The sequence below is a fragment of the Ixodes scapularis genome, unplaced genomic scaffold, assembly GCF_016920785.2.
Source record: "Ixodes scapularis isolate PalLabHiFi unplaced genomic scaffold, ASM1692078v2 PGA_scaffold12__126_contigs__length_90152505, whole genome shotgun sequence".
Lineage (NCBI taxonomy): Eukaryota > Metazoa > Arthropoda > Arachnida > Ixodida > Ixodidae > Ixodes > Ixodes scapularis.
In genome coordinates this window covers 69,269,203-69,293,726 of record NW_024609838.1, presented here as the reverse complement: position 1 = coordinate 69,293,726, position 24,524 = coordinate 69,269,203, and the positions used below count along the sequence as shown (strand labels likewise).

The window sequence follows — 24,524 nt, the reverse complement described above, 5'->3', positions numbered from 1 at the left end:
AGCATTGCTGCAATTGAAGTGTTTCTCTCTTTTTGTAGGAATATAAACATAATGTGTATAAAAACATAATAAGACCCTCAGTAACTGTATTTACGATTCCAAAACTTATACTACATGGTGTTTTTTCTAAGAGTGACACTAATTTACAAAAAAAAGCCATGAAAGTTGCACTTTCGCAGTTTGTGCAGATGAGTTATACGGCCAGGGGGACATATTAGAGAGCTAATTGTAACGATCAGTCAAATAAGTAAGTAAAATTTAATAATTAACTTTTTAATTAGTGGAAATAGACATATGGTTCCAGTGAGAAACTTGCTGAGTGTCATCGAAAACCACTAAATCGCCAATTTTCAGAAAGACTGAGCGCATGATAAGCGTAGTAGTGCTCTAAAATTACCACTTGTGCTGCAGGAGCTAGGCTACCGGTGCGATAATGTGCTTGCGCAATTTTTCCGTCTCTTATGGCCGATTCACACGACGGACTGATCCGCGGACGGATTGATCGCGTGACGACATGTCCGCGGTTCTTCCGTCTCCCAAGCGCATCCACACGAGGGAGACGACAGGCAGACGCCAGCGAGGATGGACTGAACCTGTTCGCCACCCCACAGTGCCGCAAAACTCCAATATTGCACCGTAGCACAGTTGTCCAAGAGAGAAATCTATGTTTGCTACCGCGATAAAGAATCATACGCTGCTGTTACGTACAGATCGAGACAAAACACCGTGATAGGCTTCACGCGAAGCGCCACTAGCTTTACTAACCCAAAACATGAACGTAACACAGGCATGGCCATACTCGATAAGGGTTTGGCGTAGAAGCAATGAAGTTCTCGGCTCGCGGAGGGGCGTTTGGAGATGCCTTCATGCACTCCGCGCTCTTGCACAACACTCAAGCACATCACAGCCACAAGAGAGGTCTTGCTCGGTGAAATCCTGATTGGACGTGCAAGAATTATTGCGGCGTGCTAGATGAGTCTTGACGGGAGATTCTTGACGCGGACCTGGAGGAGTTTCTGTTTCTGCAGTTTATTTCACGCGTGGAACCAAGAATCACGCGACAAAATGAGCCAGCGAACGCACAAAACACAACGATGTGCCATTTTTGTTTTAATCGTCCAGAAACAAAAAACAAAGGAAACCATGTACCGTTGGCAGACTAAACGCTTTTCAAGTCAATCTCCCGCCAAAAATTCGCGAGTGAAAAAGGCGTTTGACTTTATCAGTTTGTGCGTCCGCGGACGAGGAGCGGATTGCAGGAATCGGTGATGGTGACGGTCACGTCGTACACTCTCCGCAGACGAAAATTGCGATTCGGTCCGTCGTGTGAATCGGTTATTATCAGTGCCCCGACCCTGTGCTTGCTGCACAACCTTTAGTGCACTACTACGCTTCTCACGCGCTCAAAGTCTTTCCAAAAATGATTGAGTAAGTGGTTTTTGATGACGCTCAGTAAGTTTCTAATTGGAACCGTATGTCTATTTTCACAAATTCAAAAGTTAATTAACAATTTTGACCTATTTAGCCGACTGATCGTTACAACAATTAGTTCCATATACTATGTCCTGCTGGCCGTATAACTCATCTGCCCAAACTGCATAAATGAGTGTCACTCTTAGAAAAGAACACCTTATATATTGTATCACATTCGTTGGCTGCATTACCCCCGCATGCATAATTGACGAATGTACTTAATTGATGTGTGCTGCCTGTTTTGTTAGTTACTAACTGATACACGGTGGTAATGGGCCAAACTCTGGCCGAGTTGAAAATGTAGTGCCGAATCTTTGGATCTTTGGAAGCTGAACTTGGACCAATCTTTTGCACAAATGTGGCGTAAGTTTGGCAAAATCACAAAGTTGCTAAGCACGTTTGCGAAAAATCAACGAAGGATTTGCAAGAGTGGTCACACTTGCGAGCACACGCTGGACCTGTGTAAGCGGTTATGGCTGCCAACAGCGATAGCGCACCGTCTCTTTCGCACTTGGCTTAGCAATCGCCACCACGCGGAAACGGAAAGAGAAACCAAAACTTTAGTCTTTACCCATGTCCGACATGATGCAGCAAGCGCGGGAGCTCTGCAGGAGCTTAGAAATCGGCCTCTGCGCCCATTGATCACAGGCGATTGACTCTTTACTGTCAAGACCGGTTATAACGAATTCGGTTATAACGAAATAGCGGCCACAGCGAATCGATCACGGTTTCCCATTCTCTTTTATACTTCGTTATAACCGAAGTCAGTTATAACGAAATACCGTATGTAGCGAAGTGATTTCCGATTCCCGTTGACTTCGTTATAACCAGTCTCGACAGTATGGGCGCAGTCAGAAAAAAGTTACAACTTGATCCGATGAAGCTGAGAGGAGCTGCGAATTACTTCGTTAAATCGGGAGCTTTAAATCGAAAATGGCATTTTTCAGGCAATAAGTTCGATAAACCTACTTTTAATGTGCAACTGCATCGAGAGAGCTGCAGCAATACTGCATTCCCGTGGCGCTCACGTGCCGAGAATGCGATTACATGCATATGAATTCAGTCCATAAAGACGACCTGCACCACTAATGCCCGAAGGAAATTTTGAAACCAAAAAACAAATGAAGGCTTTTTTTTTTTTTTTTTTTTTGACACCACAATTTGTTTGTGAGAGTCAGCCAGGGCTCGCCATCAAGTCCACATACCCCACCAGAGCTGCAAAGAGAGATTTTTTTTTGATCCAAGTATGAATTATTTTTACATTTCCTTGCAGAGTAAACACGTTTCATATCTTCGGCACTTCATTTCATGGCGACGCAGAAGTCGCCGACGGGGCAAGCACACAACGTCGTCGTCTCTTTCTGATGCCTGGCATCCAGCGTGCACTTGTATTCTGTCGCGTGTCAGTTGTGCATGCACACTTGAAGGAGACGAGACGCGGAAGTGTCGAGTAGAAAGCTCGAGCTGGAGGTGTGACGTCTAAAACCCCCCTCCCGTTTTCATCTTCGCAATGAACACCCTAGCGATGTCCTGCCGTTCATATTCGCTGTGGCAGCCTAAAGCGCGAGACACATGGACGGCAGAATCGTCCGATCCGACGTCCGATCCGACAGTCCGAACGCCGCTCCGAATCGCCGTACGCGACAGTTTGAGACACACGCTTCCGACCTTGCATGCGACACGACGATCTGTTCGGCTCCGCCCAGGAGATCCAAGCACTCCAGCGGAGGTCCTCGTTCATAGATCTCTGGTCCCATATTGACGGTTTAGCTCGCACGAGCGAAGTTAAGAGCTTCTTCTCGCTAGCGCGTGCATTCTTTGCTGGGGCCATCTTTTTCGAATGGGTCAGCGGGATCCACGCGTCCGGCTTCCTGTCGCCCGTCCCGCCAGACCCAGTACGTCATCATGACGTTTGTGCTAGCTGTGCTGTCATTGGCTGGACGCATCCGACAATCCGTCCGCCGTGCGAAACTATCTGGTGCGTTGGACGCATGTCGGATCGCCGATCCGACGTCTGAAGCGACCAAATTTTTCGGATCAGGCAGTCGTATTGCCGGATCGGACGTCGGATCGGATGGATTTTTCGCGCATGTGTCTCGTGCTTAAGGACGGACCACTACCGAATGCGGCCGAACATAACCGAATCGAAACCGAACGACTGGAAAACTTTGTCAGTGCCATCTGTCGCGTGTGACATGACTGAAACGCCAGGAAACAGCTAGCGCCATCTTACTAGAAGCCCCAAGTGCTGAGTTTCTTTTTGCGAAAAGCTAAGCTAGGGTCACGCTACCTTTGTGCTGGCTGTCAGCAACAAACTTTCACGCATTCTAAACAAAATACACCCGAAATTGGTTCTTTTTACATTTATTTTTTTCAAGGAGCACTTTGTTACATTGAGTTTTGCAAAAATGAATTTGAGCAGTATACTAAAAATAAAAAAAAAAAGCTGGTCTTTGCTAGTCTTTCTTCTTCTGATGAAGAAGAAAGACCAGCAAAGCTGTACTATGGTGGGATAGAAGTATTTATAAAAACTGTTCAGCTGGCGTGGTGTCCTGTCATTGCTGGGCCTCGCGCTTGTGCTTGGCTTCCGTGGCACGATGGTCGTCCGTGGCATTGACCGGCCGGCGCGGGTCACATCGCCGCTTCTGCTCTTAGGAGTGTTCGAGGCGAGCAATCTGCTCTTCTTTCACAAGGGATTCGGAAGCACTCGACGCAGTGCAACTCGAGGCGATAGCGGCTTTTGCGGCGTTCGCGCAGCCATTCACGCTGCTGCGCATGTCGCCGCTGCTTGCACTCCCGCTCTTCTTCCTCCGAACGATCGGCATGCTGCCGACCCATCGTGAGTCCGAAGGGCAACTGATAAGAGCGCTAGCACAACCTCGATGTCACGGGACACAGAACACACATGGTTGGTAGGTGAGACGATGACATAGCTTGACGGTCAGCTGGCTCGAGTTTTGTGTCGAGACGCCTCTTGTCCACGGACACGATAGTGGGGGAACTAGCCCTTAACAGCTTTGCTGTAAAGGAGGCTTACAGCCTAAATATTGTGCAAGAAGGTTTTCTTTTGTTTTTCAGGGAGTGTGATTTTTTTGACATACGTGTTCTATCGAGGCACACAAAAAATGTTTTGTTGTTGCTTTCTACTTTTTGTTTTAGGACGGTGGAGAACATGCCCACGGTGCACTATGAGTTCCCCAACGGCTACAACCTGGATTTCGGCTCAGAGCGCTTCATGATTCCAGAGTCCCTCTTCGACCCCACCACCATCAAGGTAACAGTGGGGACCCTCGACCCTCCCTTTGTCCCCACCGTATCAGATCAACTCGGTCATAGAATGCCGCCGTTATGGTGCCCGAAACGCTTTCGCGACCGGTATGTCTAGTGTCGCATTTTGTCGGTGCATCAAAAGTAGTCCCGAACTGGCGACAAATCGCGTCGCAGGAGCCAAGGTGTCGCGCCGTCGGACGTCGCAATCCGAACGGTCATTTGTAGAAGCTTCGGCAAAAGGTGTGGGTGAATGCCGCCGCCTTCGCAGCGTCTCGACCGCCGGCTGCCAAAGTGTCCGCGGATCGTCGTCCTGAAGAGCAAACTGCGGCAGAACGGGCGCCTGCTACGTCGACTGTTGCCACCGCGACCATCGCTGATACGACGTTTGACGGTCGACACGGCTGGGGACGACGCAACACATTTATGACGTCGCTTTGGCAGAAATCGAAAGACCACGTGGAAGCGGGACTCCTTTGCGCGTTGCCTGCGAAGGGGCGCACGCTGTGCATTAGGAGATGCTGTCACCTTTGTCGTCTACATTGGTGCTTCTGGACGACGAGACTATTTTAAGGGGTGACACTACCCATAATAGTCAACTTCTATACCGCTTGCTTGATTTCCATCAAATTTGCAGTCAAAGTTTTTATGAGTGGCAAGACCATCCCTGCCAAACTTCATTGTCCTACATCCATTTTGAAACTTGTTAAGAATGTTACAATATGGAAGTCAGTGTGTTCGCTTAAGAAAGCTATCGTTTTAAAATAAAATAAGAATTTGTGATTTTTATGTGTAATATAGTCATAGGAATACCGATAGTACATACCCAGCTAGTTATATTGCATTGTTTTTCATAAGTATAACTCCATAAGAAGATTAAAATGTTTTTTTTTCATGTCTGCACTTTTTTACAAATCGTTTTTTTTTAGCATAAAATAATGTTAAAGCTGGAAAACTAACCAGCCAGGCATGTTTTTTACAACATGTTATCCCAGAAAACCACCTAAGAATAATTCTCTATTGTGTTGTAGGTTTGTTTTCCTAAAGTGAAATTTTTGCCAAAAAGTAGAACATAGAAAAATGTGTTTAATGTGCTTTAACCTCTGCCTTTTTTTTGGCATCGGTGGGTCGAAAATAATTTATAAAAAATTAATATTGCAGTGTAAACTAATGAAACTTTTTGGGAATGCCCTCTAGACGTTTGTGGATGTTAATATGGCATTTTTCAAAATCAACTTTTTCTTTGCAGAAATTTTCTTTTTTGGGTAGTGTCCTCCCTAAAGAATGTACGAGTTCGTCGTTTGCGTCATGTTCTGAAACGAACTGTGCCGCAGGTGTCGAAACACATTCAAAAGCCCTCGCCTGCCAAAGTCGGAAAGAGAAGCGTCTTCATGCATGGGCAACACGTTTATGGCAGACTCGCCCAGATTCACTTAGTCGCCGACCGGCCAGTCTCTACTACGGGCTTCACCGCGTATTTAAAGTGCAGAGCCGGCTTTAGTTGAAAAGCTGCGGCTAGGAGTCGACACTGTTTTGAAGTGCTCTCCGTTGTATATTGTCTATGGGAAGTTTTACGGCTGGTGTCGTCTAGTAACATTGCCTCCAACCAACCAACCTATTGGGACTTTAGTACGCCGCTCCCTATACAGTGCTTGGAGTGCGTCTGTTTGGTGTGAGTAGCCTCAACACCTGCTCTGCATCGGTCTACCCATGAAAACGCAACAAGTTGCATGACTATAGTCTGTCGTGGGTTAAGGGAGGACACTACCCAGAAAAATAAAATTCTGCAAAAAAAGTTGATTTTGAAAATGCCATATTTACATTACTAACATCTAGAGAGTAGTATTCCCAGAAAGTTTCAATTGTTTACACTGCACAGTTATTTTTTTTATAAAAATAGGTTTCGGTCTATTGATGCTAAAGGAAAGGTTTAGGTTTGAGCACTTCGAACACAATTTTCTCGGTTCAGCTTTTTGGCAGCAAATCCCACCTTAATAGAACTATCTCTTCAGTATGAAACAATCGAGAGACTTAATTTTTGCAGCTTATATGCTGAAATTTTGCGGAGCCGGTTGATCATTGGTGACCCTCCTTTCGAGCATTCGCTCTGCTAAAGTGTAAAGAGTGAAGGGCTCTGTGGGGGCTCTGCACCACGTAATGAAATGCTGGTGCCGACAAGACAGTCGGCGAATGGAGTATCGGTATCCTCGCTTAGCTTATTGATTGACTCTTGACTGTAACAGAAAGGAACTGCAGTGGTTTGGCTGTGGTTCGTGAAGGACGAGCTTGCTCTCTTGCAGGGCGCCCCTGGTACGACCATGATGGGAGCAGCACAGGTGGTCACAACCAGCGTGGGGATGTGCGACATCGACATTCGACCGGTGAGTGATCGCTTTCCGCCTGGTGACCCCGTTGTTTTTTCCTTTTTCGATTTGTGCTTCGTTTCCTTGCGGAATTTTCTGCCTCCTCTCCCACTTTCTTTTATGAGAAGCATCATTAGTGATATTTGCAACCTGAAAATTGTGTGAAAAGTTGAAAAGAATTGTAAAAAAAGAGTGATGAAAAACATGCAAGGTTTCTCTTCTATATAAGCTGTAAATGAGAAACACTCAAAAAATTTTTTTTATTTTTTTTTTTGCCACAAAAATAAACTTTGCGTCGCCAAACGCTTAATTTTCGCCCAAACGTAGCTCTAGTGGTTCGAACCAGATGCCAGCGTTTCAGAACTAACCCTTATGTTATTTAAAAGTTATAAGTTACTTTTTGGAAAGTTTTTGTGGGAAAATGGGGAGCCCTTGTACATGGAGATAAATTGTGCCAGTTACCAAGAACAGGCCCCATTTCCTCATAGGAATTTTCAGAAAATTTCTTATAAATTTTGAATGAGATGATGGTTAGTTTTTGAAACTTTGGCATCTGGTTCGAATTGCTAGGGCAACATTGGGCAGAGGTTAAGCATGTTGTTTATTTTGCAGAAAACAAAACAAAAAAAAACATTTTTTTAGGCAGTTTAGGAGGACACCTTTATTATGTACAGATAAGTTTTTCTAAGAGGGGAAATAGTCTTAAAGATGATGCCAGAAATAAAGAAACAATTCCTGCAAAATAATGTTTTGAACTGCAGCAGATGTCAGATTATGGGTTTAATGTGACAACTAGTAAGTGAATGACCTAAAATCCATAATTACCTTTGGAAGTATTCGCTTCAGCTGGCTCGTTTCATTCAGACATTTGTTGTCCGTTGTTAAAACATGCCATAGCAATAGTTTGAATTCAGACAACTAGACTTTGGTCTGCCACATTCTGTGGCATATTTTTAAATTTTGATTTTTTTTTTTTATTATTGTTATCTTACCACCTTGAGGTCTTTTTTTTATAGTTAGTTATGGGGAGAGAACTGTACACGTCCTGCTGCACATTTATATATATATATATTTTGGATGCGCTAGCATTTATTGCCCCGGTGCATGCTGTCGTCTTTCATTGAACTGTTGTGGTTTGGACTGCACTGAACCGGACCAAACGGGACTGGTTTGGTGAGGCCACGGTGCGGTTCGCAGTTCCCGCCATGCTCTTTCACTCCGTTCGTTCGCTCGTTGGATCCACTTTCTCTCTTATAAGGAAGAAAAAGTCTTCTGGCCCTCTTCCAATGACGTTCCGCTGGAGCGGGAGAGGAGGGGATCGAGTGGCCGTAGTCGTACGCGATAATGTAAAACCGAGGCGCAGCGACGGCGCCGGTTGCGCAAAACCGCCGACGCCTGGGAGGACAGATTGGGTCTCCGACCGAAAGCAACAGTATGCGGACTGTTGCGAAGATGGCATCCCCATCCTTCGATGGGTCAGAACCCCCGCACTAAATGCCGACGCAGTTCATCGAGCATCGAGAGTCAGCGTAGCGACCGCACCGATTTTTATGTATTAATGTAGATACTGCAGGCTTCACTGAAAGCCATGGCTGAAGGGGTATACAATGTTATAAACACAAAGCAAAACATGAGCATACAAGAAGCAGTCTAAGAAAATGTGTCATTCTATTGAAAGCATTAAAGCTTTCAATTGAAAAAATTATCAATTCTAGTTTTGTATTACTTGGGCGGAAATTAATATTCAAAAGCTTTATCCGTATTGTTCGGTTGGTCTGGTGGGATTGATACTCAACAATCCGGTAGACAAAAAGGAGATGTATTTTTCGACGCTAATCGTAAATTTCCCATGGAGGAAGGAATACAGATATTTTTATCTATTTAATGTGGCACTACCTTCAGACGTTTGAGTGCTGGGAGATAGATTTATTGAATTGAATTGAATTGAAGTCTTTATTTCTTTCGGATCAACCGAAAGGGGAACAGAGACTAAAGGCAGAAAATGCCTGACGAAGGTCTCTGTCCCCTTTGCAGTTCGTACATACGGTACACTGTATAGTAAACACTCATACAGTTGTAGAACAATCAGCAATTCAAATAATGTCATAGCTTTATAATACATCATCATGAGGATCGCAAACTAGTAATATAGATTGTGAAAGAAACTTTTTCACAAGTTCAAAAAATAAGAACCATCAAATTGTACATGTATAAAAATGGCTATAAAACAGTGTCACTGCCCACCAAAAGTGTCCTCAGCTCTTTTTTAAATTTAGAAAAGGAGTTATTAAAATCCACGAAGGTCCCAATTGAATTTAATAATTTGGTCACCTGATAATCTTTAGTTTGCTTTCCGTAATTTGTTCGAATCTGTGGGGGTCGTCTTAAAGAGTGCCGAAAGGTGTATCTGTGCTCTACATCACTTGTATTTTTATCATAAAGTTTCTCAGTTTTGATACGTTGCATTAACTTGAAATCATAAATTTGGTTAGCCTTGAGTATACCATGTTTTTTAAAGAGTGGCTCAGTTGGAAGGTCTTGCATATTTCCCGTGTAACTTTCAAATAACCGCAAAATTTTCTTCTGTAATTTAAGAATCTTATTGTAGTTTGTGAGCGTGGTGGTGCCCCATACTAAAATACAGTAGCATAACTTTGAGTAAAAAAGAGAGTAATAAATTTGTTTTTTTAACCATGTAGGAATCAGGTTTCTTATTTTATACAAACATCCAACTGCCTGAGAAAGCTCAGCAGTCAACTTATTTACATGTGCATTCCAGCTAAGCTCCTGGTTAAACCAAACGCCTAAAAGTTTTTGTTCGGAGACTTGCTCTATAATCGTGTTTTCGAAATACAGAGTTATTGGAGTATTATCATGTTTGTTTATTGGAGCAAAAATTATATACTTGGTTTTCTTAGAATTTAGTTGCAGTTTATTTTTATTGAGCCACACTGCTAATTCAGCGAGATAGCTATTTGCCATTGACTCTAGGGATGCTTTGGAGGCAGAGGCGAAAAATGCGTTTGTATCATCTGCGTATATAATCAGTTCTGGAGATCTAGGAATAGCAGTAATGTCGTTTATGTAAAGGAGGAACAACAAGGGGCCTAGGATAGAACCTTGGGGGACACCATATTTTACTTCCAACGTGGTTGAGAGAGAGTTGTTAACTTTGACAAATTGAAGGCGATTTGTTAGATAGTGTTTTATTAAAGCCAAAGCTACTCCTCGTATTCCGTACAGTTGAAGTTTACTTAACAAAATTTGGTGTTGAATCGTGTCGAATGCTTTTTTAAAGTCTAAAAAAACTCCCAGTGTGTATAATTTATTTTCCATGTTATATATTATTTTATCTTTCGTCTCAACAAGTGCCTGCTCTGATGATTTGCCCTTTTGGAAACCATACTGTGATTTGTTTATGACATCATGCTTTATAAAAAACTGATATAATCGGCTTTGTATAACTCCCTCAAATATTTTCGAAAATATTGGCAAGACTGATATAGGTCTATAATTTTGTAGATACGGTTTCCCTCCTTTAAAGACAGGGGTAACTTTAGCAATTTTTAGGGCGTCTGGGAATATACCCGATTCTAGAGTACAGTTTATTATATGGGATAAGATGTTACTTATAATTTTAGAAACGTATTTAATGGGAGTGGGTTTTATTTCATCTACGCCAGGGGCTACATTATTTTTTATCTTATTTATAAGACCTTCTATTTCTTGTGGGGTGGTTGGTGATAACATTATCGAATTGGTTATAGAGTGCGTGGTCATTATGCCACCGCGTAAGGGCTCATTGTCGGATTCTAAAGGTGCACCAACATTTACGAAATACTCGTTCATCGAATTACATAGTTCTATACCGCTCACATGATTCCCATCAATAATCACGTGATTTATATCCCGGGAATGACTATGCTTATTTGTTAAGGTGTTTACGGCTTCCCATATCTTCTTGGGGTCACTCTGAACGAGATAAAACAGGTGCAAGTAGTATTCTTGTTTGGCATTTTTTAAATCAGAGGTTAGTTTGTTTCTATATTTCTTGAATGCAGCAAGAAGTTCTTGGTCTCTACACTTAAGAAAGTCGTGGTACATTTTATTTTTTTCTTTAACGCGTGTGTATAAATCGGGAGTCATCCAAGGTTTGCGAAATTTATTTCTCCGCTTGTTAATTTGTCTCAGTGGGAAAGCTCTGTCGTAACAATGTTGAAATTTTTTTAGGAAACTGGCGTACGCAAGATTCGGGTTTTCTTCTAAATATTCACTGTTCCAGTCCATGACAGAAATGTTGTCGTGAAACCTTCTCAACGATTCTTCATCTATTTTCCTGTAACTGAAAGTTTCATTGTAAGAGGCACCAATCTTTCTATGAAGAGCCGAGAGACAAAAAATAGGTAAGTGGTCGCTGAGATCATGTTCAAAAACACCTGATGAGACCTCATTAGTATTTAGATTTGTTATACAAACATCGATAGAGCTACACCGTTCAGAAGTCACTCTGGTAGGCAGTGTCACCGTATTTATACACCCACAAGCAGCCAAGACATTCTTTATTTCAATAGAGTCACTTTCATTTCCAAGTAGATCTATATTTACGTCGCCCATAACAAAAAATGGTTTAGCAGTCGAACCGAGAAAATCAAGAAGGTCTTCAAAAATCGAGAGAAAAACAGACTTACTTCCCGCGGGGGGCCTATACACAACACTAATAAGGACGCTTCCAGCATGAACGACGAGACACTCTACATCAGAGGTGATCATAGAAAACTCATCAAGTACGTACCACGATATATCATCATTAAGGTAAATGGCAACACCACCTCCTCTTTTATTTTTTCTTCCCAAGCTCGCACATTTATAACCAACAAAACCAGGCGGTTCTACATCTTGAGGGACCCAAGTCTCCGTACAAAGAAGGACATCAAAATTTAGACATAATGAATTGAAAAACAAATTAAGGTCATCTTGTTTGTTGATTATACTTCTCGTATTAAAATGAATTAAAGAAAAGGCATTTTTGGTATTTTGAAATGTTCGGTTAAATGATGACTCGTCATAGTAGACACAGCCTTCCGTAAAAGTGGAAGTCATGAGATAAGAGCAACGCTTATCGGAACTGTTTTGGGACAGTCCGATTACGCGATCATTTTTTGAATATCACTTTGGTTCGCGATTCTGATGACAGCCGACGTAACATCTTTCTTTGCATACACTTTCCCTCCTGCTGTCCAGACAAATTTCCATCTAGTCTCGCGCTTGCGGGCGATTGCCGCTCCAAGTAGCTGCTTATTCTGCCTCGTCAGGTGCTCGTTTACATACATAGGATTTTCGGATCCCAGTGCATCAATATCTGAGGTCGTCAGTCGCTTTTTTTTGCATTTTTCAAGCAACGAATTTCGCTTGGATCGCTGAACAAAGCGTACTATGATGTTTTTTTCATTTCTTTGGGTGGGAACCCGATGGCAAATGTCAATATCTGTGTTCTCAACAGGTTCACCCACCAGTTCACCGATTTTCTTTACGATGTCGATTGGGTTGCCCATTACAGGGGCACCTTTGATCTCCAAGTTATTAGATCTCATATACTGTTCTAGCTCTTCCACCTTGTTCGTGTCTCCCACATTTATAGTATAATGTTCGTGTCTCCCACATTTATAGAAAGAATTAAGATCTAGCTTTTCTGAGTTCCTTCTTTTCTTGCAGAGCCTGTACGGCAGCGTGACCATCACAGGAGGCAACACCCTGCTCCAAGGGTTCACGGAGCGGTTGAACCGTGACCTCTCTGCTAAGACGCCTCCCGTAAGTGCTCTTTACAAACCCCCTGCCACTGCGAGGGGGGGGTGGGTCGGTAGCCAAGTGGACTAGCGCACAGCAGCTCGGAGCACGTCGAGCGAAAGCTCGCGCTGCAGAACTCGGGGAACCCGGGCTCAATCCCCACCCCTGCCCATTTCAATCTGGATACGCGTCGTACCGGCATGCGGTCGTGCTCATTGAAGATCCTAAACCGTGGGACTGGAGGGTACACTACCCACAAAAAGCTATTTTAGCAAAAAAGTTGATTTGAAAAATGTCATATTTACACATCCACCAACATGTAGGGAGTACTCCCAGAAAGTTTCATTAGTTTACACTGCATAGTTACTTTTTTTATAAATTATTTTCGGTCCACCGATGCTAAAGAAAAGGTAGAGGTTGGAGCACTTTGAACACATTTTTCTTCATTCCACTTTTTAGCATAAATTTCACTTCAGGAATACTATTGTTTTCTGATTACGTAATTTGGATTCATTTTTATGAGCTTTTCTGGGGTGAAATTTTAAGACAAAAATAGCTATGAGCTTGTATTTTTTATTTTTGTCATTTTTCATGCTCAAGAACTAAACTTTTGGACAAAGGATAGAAATCTATAAAACAGTATTTGTGTTTATGTCGCTTTTTTATCATGAAAGGTTGTATAATATAGAAATATAGCTTGATAGTTATCTGCTCTGAACCGTCCTAAAGCAATATAACACATGAAAACGACAAATTTATAAGTAATTTCAAAACGATAGTTTTCTTACACAGACACGCCCACTTTCATCTTTGAACATTCACAATTTTTTTGTACTTCACCCAGGTTAACAAAATTTGGTAGAAATTTTCTCAACATCAACATCAACAGAAACAAGCTCTGTAAATGTCATTTAAATCAGACATGTGGTTTAAACATTGAATTTTTTGGGTAGTGTCTCGCCTTAAAGGACACATGCAAAGGAAAAAAGAAACATTTTTGTAAACAGCCTGGTTGGGAAAAGGAAGTCATAAAACAAATTTACTACGAAAAAATAAAATTTTTATAGCTATATTTACGGCGTGATACAAATTTGTAGCTAGCGCCCGCGGGCGCCGCGAAAAATTGGCCGCTACCTGTCACGTGGGGCTTGTGTCCTTTCGGAAGCTTCCTATGGTCTCTAAAAGTTACTTATTCATCTTCGTTTGAAGTGCAACAAAAAACGAAAATTTATAAGTAACTTTTAGAGAGCAAAGGAAGCTTCTGAGAAAGTGCAAGCAGACGTGATAGACCTGTGCGCTAGTGAGATGGCGGCGGCGGCGGCAGCGGCGTGGTGAAACTCGTTGAACCGGTGGCGCGCCACGCTTGGCGTGCGGTGGCAGCGTGACTTTGAGGCGGCAACGGCACCGTGCGATGGCGCACAGGTGTACCACTTGACCCGCTGCGGCTCCTGCAGGCGCCAACTGCAAATTCGTTTTGAGCCGTAAATATTCACCTCGAGATCGAACCATGTTGCCACCGTGCGACCGAAATTGGAAACATGCGAAAGCGGGGATACCGCTGTGCGTCGTCTGCTACGGGCGCACGTTCAGAAGCATGGGTCTGGACGACGCAAGCCCGTTTTCAGCTGAGCGGGACCTTTCTTATTAAATATTTGAGGTTTTTGTTGTTGTTTCTTCTTACTAAAGGTTGTGTTCTATCGTTTCACATGCGTGGAAATTCAATGAAGCAATAAATATTAAGTGGGATGCGTCCATAATCTTAGTGCTGTGGTTTGTAGGACCTTTGGTCTTACATATTTTTGTAATCTCGCACAATCCATAGCTTTCATAAAACGTTGAATCTTGATTGGAGCTGGGCCTTCATTACCAAATTAATCCGACTGATCGCCACCTTTTCATAGACTAATCAATCAATAAATCCAATATTTGTTTATTTTCCAGTCATATTACATGAAAGACGTTAGAACTACACATTGTTTTACTATGTCATAAATGGCATATTCCAAAAGTTCATATTTTAAACTTCACATTGTGATGCCTAAAGAAATATGAATACGGGAAGCCTTTTAAAGTGACGTGATTTTTAAGTTACGTTTTAAACAGTATAATCACCCTCGATGACAATCACAAGCATGCTGAAGTGGTTTACCGTGCAAGTCTGTATCTTAAAAAGAAAGAAATACGTCAAAAAATTAAAGCAGATATTTTTTACTCTTTGTCGACTTTAATTAGCACAAGATTCCGATTAAACGGCAAAAAGAAATATCGCAATTAAAGCATCACTCGAATAATCTGAAGGTTAATCGGTGAACTGCCCAGTCTTACGTTAGGTGAGGGCAGAGGGTGATCGGAAAGTCTCATGAGAGTTGCTAGCCCTCATCAGTAAAAGAGTGTCGCTGCGGCCGATGCTGTCTGTGTCGTGGTGCAGGTCGTTTGTTGGAGTTGCAGAGTCTACTATGTTTGAATAGAAGATTATTTAGCCATAAATTGGTAATATTAGCCTCTTGACATCTGCGGCCCTCGCCAAGAAAATAAAAGCGGGTGGACCCACACTACCGAGAAAAGCATCAAATAACATGCACGCTACTGCGTTGCTCGGTTACACTTGTTTGTTCCATCCACGGTAAATATACTAGAATAGTTTGTTTCACTTATTTCAGTTGTCCTGCCAACGAATATGTTCCGGATCGTAACTACAAGAGGCATTCTCTCCTCATCGCAACATAGTAGAATTGTTCCGACTCCGAAAAACTTACCCACACCATGGCACAATAATAAAGGGAAACATCGGCTGCAGCGGAACTCTATAGCACGGTAATTTCCAATGCAGCACTAACTTCTCTTCATGCAAAGTATTTATATTACAACAAAAGCTAAAAGTGAAAAAAAAAAAAAAAAAATGCATAGAACCTGCGATTTCACAGCCCACAGTACCAGTATTATGGATTGGAATTCATTGTATTGTTGAATTTTCCCGCTGGTGAACCGATCTATCTATTTTAAAAGAAACAAATTATTAACATAAATAGTGCAGTTAACTTGGAGACAGGCATCTATCGTGGTGATGCATGCTTCCCAATGCCTGCCTAGGGCAGACGACGCGTCCACATGAGCGGTTATTTAAATTTAGGCCGTAAGCTGGTATCACAATTCGATCTTCACTGAAGTACCAAACAGTACGGCACCATTTTCCGCTAAAATTGTTTTCACAACGATAGTATGCGACAAAATAAACGTAAGAATCTACACCGTCTCGTGCGCGAACGTGGAGAGCCTATGGTGGCGGCCATGTTTCTATCCCCACTTTGATGATGATGATAGCGCGACAGTAGCACCACCTCTAAATCAATCTCGAGGCCAATAGCTTTGAAAAAAAGTAATTTTCGTTTTAAATTTATTTTATAGTATTCTTCTTTCATCTAGACTGTTTAAAAAATTTTTTTTTCCCTTTGCATGGTTTCTTTAAAGGAGCACTGACACATCAAAATAATTTTTTTTTTTATTATCCGAAACGATTGAAAACGATGCCGGGACATTACCCTCAAAATTTGAAATTTGGGAGTTCAGTATTTGTGAAGTAAAAAAACAATTTCCAAATGCCGAATTCGAAGTTCCCGCGCGATCGGCGCCGGTGCCTTGACGTCAAAAATCGCGGAGACCTAAGAGTCGACTTTCTTTCACCACTCCCTGCTGTTGCCATGGCGACCCAAAGCGAGGAGGAAAGGAGTGAGCGGCGGCGTTACGGCGGACCGGTTTTGAGCGGTGTCGCCTGTTTTCCGTTGGAGGATACAAATCCAGGAGACGGCACCACAACAAACTCCCGATTTTTGGTATTTCAAAAAGAAGGGCCGTAGTGCGTTCGCAATTGCGTTAAAAAACATGTTTTACGATTGCCGTAATTAAATGTTATAGAGATGTCGCCTACAAAGCTTCTAAATTTCCTGATTTTTGACGTCACCGATCAAAACAAGCGAGGAAGCGAAAGGCGGGAAAATCAAACGCCAAAAATAAAAAGGCGCGCGCGGGAAAATTTTTTTTTGCGATGCGGTTTTTTTTGCGTGTCTATGACTGCAACTTGCATCGTTTTAGACAATAAAAATAAATGCGACCTTTGGGGTGTCAGTGCCCCTTTAAAGAAACACTAACAAGCCCCCAATTTCTTTTTTTTTTTTTTTTTTTTGCCTGGCGATTTATTGTGGTGTCAGAAGACTACCCTATCAATATTTTGCTACAGCGTCTCATATATCTTGAATAAGGTCAAGAAACGCAACTGCTTGAAACCGAAACCGGACTGGGGAGGAAGAAAAATTATAGAGGAGGAGAAAGTTACAAAAAATCACGTGACTGTGCAATATTCTTTTTTTTTCAGTCAACATACTTATTTGCAGTTTCTTAGAAGCCACAAAAAATAGGTATCATATTTTCCGTCTATTCTTAGTATTGAGTGTGTGCCTTTGCTGGCCCACGACTTTAATTATCTTTGGTGGTTGTGTCTAAACCATAGAAAACTGTGCGTAGCCACGAAAAAGAGAGTGAGCGAGACTCGAACCGGCCGGTTCTTGATGGGCGGTTTTCGGGTGGAAAGAAAACAAATTTCGAGCCACAAATTGTGTTGGGAGTAGTAGGGCTCCTGTATGTTATGTACAAATAAAAACCTTAGCATAAATGCCCTGTCAGCATCCCTTTAATGTGCCAAATGTTTTTGCATCACTCTCAGGTAGCTGTCTGCAGCTGGTAGGGCGAGACAAGGATTTAACTGCTGGCGATTGCTTTCTCGAGTGTTGTAGTGAAGTGATGCATGCATACGCTTTTACGCAGAGCATGCGCCTGAAGATCATCAGCACCAATGGAACCGCGGAACGAAGATTCGGGGCGTGGATTGGTGGATCAATCCTGGCCTCTTTGGTAAGTCATGAACTTTATCAAGACACGAGACTTTGTCCTCCAGTTGCCATCTTTACGGTAACCATGCAGTTTTTTAACATGAAACGTGCTTTATGTACATCATAAATTTTTCGGTGTTTATACGAAAAATCAACTGAGGAAAAGGGTTTAACCCGACTTGGCCCAGAACTTTCTTTTGTAATTCTGCACTCTCCCGGAAAGTTCCAGACCATTCTGTCATCAAGTGTTCTGGTTCAGAACATTCCTCAACTCGCCATGTGCATAAAAGCAGCGATAACGCGCTACTCTGGTGTGGTCCCCCTTCCTTCGCCGACGCAAGATGCATTGTACCTTTCTCTTTAAGTTTGTAGGCACAAGTTTGCCTCATTAAACGTTTATTTTTAATTTCTCATTCATCTGCTGTTTTTATTTATTACATTATAGTTCGGGCTTCTCACCGTGTGAAATGTGGGCATTTTCAATAATAAAAAAAAAAAAAGAAAACCTGCACGGAAAGATGTTTGCTTCATACAATGAAGTAAACAAAGTTGCAGCTGCAACACTGAAAGTGCGGTTGCAAAGCATCCTTCTACATTTCTTTGAATTGTTTTTTGAAAAATTTAGTCAATACAGTCAAACCTCGATGTAACGAAGTTACATTGAAATTTCGCTACATAGAAATTCGGGGCTAACGTTAAAGAAAGTTTACATAAATGTTTCCCGGGTGCGCAAAAGCTCACCAAGGACGCCTTTATTTCTGTTGAAAGTAGTCTGACACTTTTTTCTGGGCCACTCTTTACATTATTATTGGCGTCACATTACGTCCGCATAGCCAGACGGCCTGCATCACGTCTTCGTCTTGCTGTATGTTTGCGAACTGCCTCAAGACATCAATCACGTCCACCACTTCACGGTTGTGGGGCACATCGCAAATGTCTTGCTCGTCAGGCTTGCTGTCGTCCCCGTCTTGTGAGTTCCCACGTGCTAGAGCACTAATACACGAAAAAGTGTCACTAGACCTCAAAAGCAGAAAGCATGGGCTGACCTGGGCAACGAGAAACGCACGCTTGTAGTTAGGCCTCGAAACAATCTACGCAGCGTGAACGAAACCGACGGACGAAATGGCGGCGGCTCTGGTGTTATCGAGATTCGCATACTTGTCCCCAGAGGCCACCCTCGCAGCATTGGGCCAGGTGGGCCAGTTGGGCGGCCCGTTTCACCCTTTGCGCTTTATCGGGGGCCTGTTTCAGCGCGTGTGCTTCTCAAAATCTCCTTTGGGACCGAAAAGTTTGTGCCGAATTTTCCATGAAATTTCGTTGCATTGAAATTTTAACAAACGGGACTTCTTTACATAGAGGTCAAAAATACATGGCGTGCATGCATTTGCGGTTAGAAAAAGTTATGTCGGGGATTTCGTTACATAGGACTTTTTACATTGAGGTTTGACTGTATATTGAATGCAAACGATGCTGCTTTGAAAAAAATAAATGATCGGAGCCTGTAAAGTCATCCAATTCTGTATAAAAATATCAGTCTCATTACTTTTCAATTGGCCCTTGTACATTCACAGTGCCTTCGGCATATGTCACGTAGCACATCATTCCAGTAGGAAGTGCTGCTCGTTAAAACCTCCATCAAGTGCTTTCATACCTGTATTGCACTTGATGCAATGTCTAAGTCAGGTGATTTTTATTTTTGTCTGAAAATATAGTAATTCTTGTTGTAAATTTGTGTGTTGCAGGGCACCTTCCAGCAGATGTGGATCTCGAAGCAGGAGTACGAGGAGGGAGGGAAGTCGCAGGTCGAGAGGAAGTGTCCCTGAGCGTTCCGCTTTCCCGACCCTGGAAGGAGACAAACACGCAGACGGCGGTTTTAGTTGTACATAGAGCGAAGCTCGACGCAATTCCCTTAAATAAAGTATGGGCATCTGCATGCCCGCTCCCACAGCTTCTCTGCAGATGTCCGGTTGTGTTACCTGGAGATAAGTGAGCGATGAAGTTTATAGATTTTTATTTATTTATTTAGCGATACTGCGGCTCTGGACTGAAAGCCGTACAAGGAGTGGTACAACGTTGGAATGTTGAGGAAATAAGAAAAGTTAGAAAGCCGTGTAAGAAAATTAAATGTACAGCAGTAAAATTGTCAATTGACTACTTCAAAAATCCTTCATGCAACACTTTGCACATTGCATCATGGGATCTCTTAGACATGGAGAGAAGTGGTGTGGTTTGATTTCGATTGACCCATTGATGAAGTAGTGCATCTCGGCACTGCATAAAAATAAAGTCGGCGCTCGCTGGAATCGCATCCATTCATTTTCGTGAGAGTCCCTTTTGAAACACGGACCTGGCCTAGACTTAAGGAGGAGTAAAAGTACAGCCGGCCGTGTGCCATGCCTTTCTTGTGGTCTTGCTATTCGCCTCGAGATCGAACCGTGTCGCCACCGTGCGGCCGAAATTGAAAACGCGCGAAAGTGGGGATATTGCCATGCGTCGTCTGCTACGAGTGCATGCTCAGAAGCATGGATCTCGACGACGCAAGCCCGTTTCAGGCTGAGCTTGACATTCCTTATTAAATGCTTTATGTTTTTGTTGCCGTTTCTTCTTACTAAAGGTTGTGTTGTATCATTTCCCATGCGTAGAAATTCAGCAAAGCGATTATTATTAAGTCGGAAGCTTCCATAATCTTAGTGTGTTGGTTTGTATACAATCGCTGGTCCCACGTATTAGTTATCTCGCATAAACCGTGGCTTTCATAAAGCATTGAATGTTGAGTGGGTCTGTGGTTTGATTAGAAAATTAACCCGACTGATTGCTATTTTTAATAGACTAATCAATCAATAAATCCGTATTGATTTTTTTCGTCGGTCATATTGCGTGAAAGACGTTAAAACCACACATTTTTTTTACTGGTTTTACTATGTCATAAATGGCATATTGCATTCCCATTGTAAACTTCACGTTATGAGTCCTACATAAATATGAACACGGGAAGCCTTTTAGGATGAAGTATTTTTTAAGTTATTATTTAAACAGTAAAATCACCCTCGGTGAAATGACAAGCACGCTGAAGTGGTTTACCGTGCAAGCCTGTGTCGCAAAAGAAATAAAGACGTCGAAAATATTAAAGCAGGCATTTTTTACTCCTTGTTGACTTTCTCCAGCACAAGACTCCAATTAACCGGCAAAAAAAAAAATTTGCAATTAAAGCATTACTTGATTCATCTGAACTGCCCAGTCCCGATATGCATTAGGTGAGCGCGGAGGGTGATCGGAAAGTCTCGTGAAGGTTGCTAGCCCTCATCAGCAACCCCGCAGGGGGCACCTGTGAAAGCAGGTGTTTGGAGAGTGGCGTCTCCACAGATCCCGAGCCCCGCAAGGGGCGCCTGCACCATAGGTGCTAGGTGCTTGGTAAGTAGTATCACCACGGACCCCAGCCACGTGGGCCACCATACCCGCACGCAGGGGGCACCTACTTTAGTAGGTGCTTGGTGAGTGGCATCACTACGAACCCTGAGCCATGTGGGTTCGCCCACCCACGTCTGGCTGTGCGTGGTGTACCCGTGTCCTGGGAAAAGGGCACCCTGGTGGTTGAGCTGAGCCCGGGGTTTGTTTGGACCCTTCGGGGCCCCCCGGGCGAGACAATACACCGCTTTGGCCCCTGCTTCTCGTAGACTGGTGTCCTGGCTTGGCCCGACCAAAATGATTCTGTCAGTCGCCTCTTCTACCCTCTTCTTTTTTCTTTCACTTTTCGTTCCACCTCTTTCTCTTTTCTTCTGCACTCTTTTGCTTCCTTTTTTACCTTCTTAGGCGGCAAGGGCTAACCTTGAGTGGAAACAGGTCCTGTCCCTGCATCTACACTCGGTTATAGTGCCCAGGCAGCACTGTTAATTGTGTCAGCCAAGCCTTTCTTGTTATGGCACATTACCTACCCCCTTGGGCTCCATGGTGGGCGGTGCACCCGGGCACTGAAATTCCTTCCCATCTTTATGGGTTCCAAAACTAAACCAACTGATCGGGCCCTGAAAAGGACTCGCACCGAAATCCTTGACATTTTCACTAAGACCCCTGATCTTTTCAAATTTCCAAAGTTTCTTGTTCTGCACTCTGTGGACGAAAAGCCACTGGCAAAACTTTCTCCTTTTTTAGTTTCCAAAGTGCTTGAAGGTGTTATTGGTGCAAACTTTAGCACCAAAAAGATGGCATCAGGCCATTTTGTGGAGGTAAATACAAAAAAACAAAGTGACTCACTTTTAGCCCTGAACTCCGTCTCAGACTACAAGGTCAGTGTGACCCCTCATCGAAAGTTAAAACACCATCCAAGGGGTCATCTCTGATGATGACTTGCTCGACTTGACAGATACAGAGCTGCTTGAGGGTCTCTCTGGACAGGGAGTTGTTGCAGCACGACGCATTACCATCCGTCGAGACGGCGTAGAACGCACAACAAGGCATGTTATTCTCACTTTCGACTCCGCGACTCTACCCACTAATGTAAAGGCAGGCTACCTTCTGTGCTGTGTCCGGCCTTATGTGCCGAACCCTCAGCGCTGCTTTAAGTGCCAGAGGTTCGGCCATGGGTCGCGGAGCTGTTGGGGCAGCGAGACCTGCGCCAAATGCTCCAGTAAGAAGCACGTTGCTGATGTGTGTGAGAACGAAGCTTAGTGCACTAACTGTAATGGAAAACATCCAGCATACTCCAGATCTTGCCCGTTATGGAAGCAAGAAAAAGAAATTCTCACCTTGAAGGTTAAAACATTTCCTACATTGATGCAAAAAAAGCGTTTTGCCTTTGTCTCCAAAGGCTCTTATGCCCAGGCCGTACATAGGGGACCGGTGCAGCCAATGGTTTCGACTGGAACACGGACGTCTACAGACGATCTGCGCCTCCCGTCGAAATCTCTGGCGTCCCCGGGAGCGGTGCCAGTGACACCACTTTCGAATCGCAAGGTGGATGCTGCCTCCTCAGCATCCACCTCGGGGCAGGGGCTGACCCCCCCCCCCCCCCCCCCCCCCCGCCCCCCCTGCTCCACCTGGCACTTCGGCCCCTAAAGGCTGAGGCCTACCCCCTCACACCTCTGCTCCACAGAGGAAGCCCGGGAAGCCGCCAATGCAGTCGACCTCCAAGGGTCAACTGCCGGCGGCAACAGACGAGCCCATGGACGTAAGTGGGCCCAGGTTCGAGGAGGATGCTCCCCTCTCAGGATCGGAGTCGCCTCTCTGTCGCCAGTGACCCCACTTGGAAAAAGAAAGATCCTCCAAAAAAGCAGAGTACCCCCACGTGTAAAAATAGATTTTAAACCTTAACGGATCTCCCTTTTAGGTCCCTCTTATATATATTTTTTTCGTCTCCAAATGGCAAAGAACTATAGTATTACGCAGTGGAATTGCCGTGGTCTTTTCCCTAATATTGATGACATAATTTTTTTAATTTTTTCTTTCTAAATTTTTAGAAAGGACCGGGCATCCCATGGCAATCCCTCTGGTGGAGTAGCTGTGAATGTGCAGAGTGGTATTGCCTGTGCTTCTGTTCCTCTCACAACCTCTCTAGAAGCAGTGGCAGTTCGTATTCTTCTTGACTGCCTTATGCTTGTTTCACTACTTGCCACCAAATATTCACTGCATTTACATGACCTGCATGGACTTGTAGCGCAACTTCCGCAACCTTTTCTAATCTTGGGGAATTTTAACGCCCACCACCCCATGTGGGGTAGTGCTCGCCAAGACTCCTGTGGTGGTGTCATTGAAAGTTTTTTATTGTCATCCGGCCTTTGCCTTTTAAATGGACATGATCCTACATTTTTTTAGTGCAGCTCATAATACTTTCAGTTCCATCGATTTGTCTCTTTCATCCCCAACTTTACTTCCCTGTTTTTCTTGGAAGGTTTTAGATAACCCTTTTGAGAGCGACCATTTTCCTGTTATTTTAGAAAGTACTGTAGATCCTCCTTCACTTTCAACACGTATCCCCAGGTGGATATTAGACAAAGCTGACTCGGCTCTTTTTGCATTGGAAGCAGTGCTTGACCCAACTGAACTAAATTTTAGCTATGATTCCGGAAAATGCCACCTTGTATGTTACTGACCATGTCATAAATGCTGCTTCTGCCTCCATTCCACAAACATCGGGAAATCTTCCTAAGCGCTGCAAGCCTTGGTTGACCAAAAACTGTTCTGTTACGCTTAAACGTCAAAACAGGGCCTGGGGCACTTTCTGCCGCTACCGAGTGGTCTGGAACATGATAGAGTTTAAAAAATGTAAAGCAAAGGCTCGTTGGACAAGGAAACGAGCTAAGAAAAGCTCATGGATGAAATATGTTTCCAAGGTGAACAGTTTTGTCACTACTAAGGAGGTGTGGGACCTAATCAGAAAAATTGGGGGTAACTACTTCTCTTTTAGGACGCCTCTTTTTCCCTCGGCTTCGCCAGCCTTGAAAGGCCAGGCAAATGTTCTTGCAGAACATTTTTGTGAAGTGTCTAGCTCATCTAATTATTCGGCAAAATTTAAGAAGTTCAAAGCTGTAGCAGAAAAGCAGCCAATTGCTATGTCAGGATCAGACACTCTTAGGCCGGTTCACACATGCAGCGGAGCGCTAATGTGGCGCTACGTGAGCGCTGCAAGGAGCGCTTATGTGGCGCTTCCTAGCGCGTGATGTAGCGCTTGGTTAGCGCTTCAGTAGCGCTCTGTTAGCGCTTCAGAAGCGCTTTGTTAGCGCTCTGTTAGCGCTACAGAAGCGCTTTGTTAGCGCTCTGT

At 43.6% G+C, this 24,524-nt stretch overlaps 1 protein-coding gene across 1 annotated transcript in view; it reads left to right on the top strand.

Moving 5' to 3' along the window:
• LOC8033954 (actin-like protein 6B) overlaps positions 1–19,722 on the top strand; it is a 37,911-nt gene extending 18,189 nt beyond the window's left edge. Inside the window, exons 9-13 of the mRNA XM_029971300.4 lie at positions 4,633–4,747; positions 7,041–7,121; positions 12,816–12,911; positions 17,706–17,792; positions 19,513–19,722. Of these exons, the coding sequence (XP_029827160.1) occupies positions 4,633–4,747; positions 7,041–7,121; positions 12,816–12,911; positions 17,706–17,792; positions 19,513–19,593 (460 nt within the window). The 3' untranslated portion in view covers positions 19,594–19,722. The remainder of the gene's footprint in view (positions 1–4,632; positions 4,748–7,040; positions 7,122–12,815; positions 12,912–17,705; positions 17,793–19,512) is intronic.
• The last annotated feature ends 4,802 nt before the right edge of the window (positions 19,723–24,524 follow it).